Source organism: Opisthorchis viverrini (assembly GCF_000715545.1).
Source record: "Opisthorchis viverrini unplaced genomic scaffold opera_v5_1782, whole genome shotgun sequence".
Taxonomy (NCBI): domain Eukaryota; kingdom Metazoa; phylum Platyhelminthes; class Trematoda; order Opisthorchiida; family Opisthorchiidae; genus Opisthorchis; species Opisthorchis viverrini.
The window spans coordinates 1-2,155 of NW_008753781.1; the positions used below are offsets into that span (position 1 = coordinate 1).

At 45.0% G+C, this 2,155-nt stretch overlaps 1 protein-coding gene across 1 annotated transcript; it reads left to right on the forward strand.

Moving 5' to 3' along the window:
* Positions 1–675: 675 nt before the first annotated feature.
* On the forward strand, positions 676–2,075 carry T265_15896 (hypothetical protein; the record flags this gene model as incomplete). Its single annotated transcript, XM_009179310.1, has 2 exons — positions 676–833; positions 1,918–2,075. Coding segments are annotated over 2 exons (291 nt in total), but the record flags the coding sequence as incomplete, so codon positions are not given.
* Between the last annotated feature and the right edge of the window lie 80 nt (positions 2,076–2,155).

Below are 2,155 nucleotides of genomic sequence, written 5' to 3' on the forward strand. Positions count from 1 at the left end.
AATTTCGTGCTTTCTAGGTCATCATTATGCTTGTTCTTATTTCTACCAGGTCTCTTTGCAAAATACTTAGACAAGATTGTGTAGCAACGAAGCCCCGGTATTCAATAATATGCTAGTTTTCAATCCTATTGATCGTGTTCACCCCGTCCTCCGAGGGCGCTCCAGATACCTTTCTACATGGAATCACCGTCATGAGATGACTCGATGCCACTGTGCTTGTATCACAGGTCATTTCAAGGCAATCGACTTTTCGCCATGTGTTTAGGTTCATCTATATGTCTGTCTGTCCCCGTGGCCACTTGAGCGTTACGTCAACGCGTTACCAAGTCCTTAATAAGACTGTGCAGACTGGCAGTCAACTTGTTAGGATTTTGTCCCTGTTTTGTTGGACTAGGCTGATTTGAATTCATGCGATCACCCACCTATGAACAGTTCTTCTAGTCTGATCACTGTACCAGAGCACAAATTTTAAATGTCTTCACTAAAACGTCACAAGATCAAACCGTATTGTTCCTCAATATTATTGTCCAGATTCCGGTCCTCCACCGAGAGTGCGTGGTACTTCTCGACCCTTCTATGGCCGAAATTTCAAGTCGTCCGCCATATTTTCAACCGCCTCCTGGTTGAAACAAAAACCAGGAGTAGGGTTATTCAGACGGACGATATTGAGCTTTGCGCATGCTCCGTCGAATTATTTGGTCTCTTACCGCACAGTCCTTGTTACTCATTTTCTCTATACTTCTGTTTCACAGGGGGACTCATTGTTCCAGCTGGTGCCTTTGGTATCCTCGTTGGAGGTCTCATTCTGAATCGGTTCCGTTTCCGACGTCGTGGTGAGTTTCTGCCTGGTATACTTCCCCCTTTGGCTAACTTACGTAAGCGTGCGTCCATGAATGTAATCTAACTATGATGCTAGTGTAGGTACATCTCCCTCGAAACTATGGATTCCAAACTGTTTTGGAGTAGTGAAAATACTCAGTAGTCGTTCTGCGTAACACACTTTCATTTCATAGCTGCCGTACAACTCGATAGAAGCACGAGGGCTGTGATACCGCCAGGTTGTCCAAACCTGGACGCGAACGATCGAAATTCCAGGGTTGGCTTCGAACAATGAAACCTTCAGTCAGAAACTAGCGGTCTAACTACTGAGCTGTCTTGAGCTCAAATGTGGTCACGGGTTTCTCTCTATATCTGTCAAACGTTACGGGATCTTCCACAGAAAACTGCTATTGAACATGCTATGAACGTGCTGCTCAATATTCGTGCAGACGGTACTGCTTGCAGTTATCCCAAGCTAGGTACACATCGTCCTACTACCTATCAAACTGAAGAAATTCTGATGACCCGGTAGCTCTTACCAGTTCGACGGAAGCAACTTAAAAAGCTGATGATCAGTCCATTCAAGTACCAGTGATGGAAACGGATGTCGCATCTTGTTTCTTTCAATAACGACGTGTAGCTGGTCTTGAACAGGGAGGTGAACATAAGTTGATGTCTTTCATAATTGGACGGTTGTATCATGTTTGACACGCAACTGCTTTCGACTGTTCGTCTTCTTGGGAACGCATGCAACAAACTCTGGTCGTGAGTCAACGCGATGCACCAGTAGTCCACCTCGTGACCATACGTCTGAGTAGAATTGGATCGTTCTCTCCACTCTAGTGGTCATGTTGGACAATTTCTGCTTCATTAGCACAATCCATTCCGAAGAAACGACTATTTTGGTAACAGTGGGTGCAGATCTTGTCAGTTTAGTTCCGCGAATGGTTGTTACCCTCAATCCAGGTTTGGAAATGTACCCTTCTTTGGCTGAAACGGAATGGTCATGCCTGGTTATGTTCGGTCGTTCAGTAGCATTTGTGACGTTTATTGAACACCTTTCAGTTTACCAACATTCTCTTCGGCTTCCCTTCGCAGGTGCTATCCGGTTTGTGACTGTGGTGAATTTGGTCATTATGGCCGGAATTGCCTCATTCTTTTTCCTTGGTTGTGCCAATCCCCCGGTGGCTGGAATTACCGTCGACTATCCCTCACACAGGTATGGTCTGTATAGTTATTTTTAACTTTTTTGTCTGTTCAACCGACTTGGGGGGGTATACAATGTGATCTATCAGCTGGTTTGATAAAACGTGCATCCAAGCTATTGCCTTCAATG